A 337-nucleotide genomic window follows, 5' to 3' on the forward strand; every position below is an offset into this window, starting at 1 on the left:
CCCATAACAATCATTCCTATTCATTTTATCTTGAACTAACACAGATTAAAAAAAAGAAAAAAAGACAGGAGAGTGACAAGGAAAACCTACCTTAATGTCAAGATTATGGCCAGATTTCTTGAGTACCCTGGTCAAGGCTTCCCACAAATCATCTGTTGCTGCATTACCATACCTGTGGGCCTCAAGGTAGAGCCTCAATCCTGCCTTCAGCATGTCCTGCCCAATGAAGGACTCAAGCATGCCAATAATTGATGCACCCTGCAAGGAGGAAAAATTTAGAAAAGTTATGAAAAGTGAATCCTCATGTGATTGAACTTTCTGAGGTCTTACACAACAC

At 40.4% G+C, this 337-nt stretch overlaps 1 protein-coding gene across 1 annotated transcript in view; it reads right to left on the minus strand.

Annotated features, from left to right (window-relative positions):
- Nucleotides 1-337, minus strand: part of LOC119585338 (endoplasmic reticulum aminopeptidase 1-like) — a 35,059-nt gene that overhangs the window by 20,246 nt on the left and 14,476 nt on the right. The window contains exon 10 of the mRNA XM_037934009.1: nt 91-258. Coding sequence (XP_037789937.1) covers nt 91-258 — 168 coding nt within the window. The remainder of the gene's footprint in view (nt 1-90; nt 259-337) is intronic.

The sequence above is a fragment of the Penaeus monodon genome, chromosome 19, assembly GCF_015228065.2.
Source record: "Penaeus monodon isolate SGIC_2016 chromosome 19, NSTDA_Pmon_1, whole genome shotgun sequence".
NCBI lineage: Eukaryota > Metazoa > Arthropoda > Malacostraca > Decapoda > Penaeidae > Penaeus > Penaeus monodon.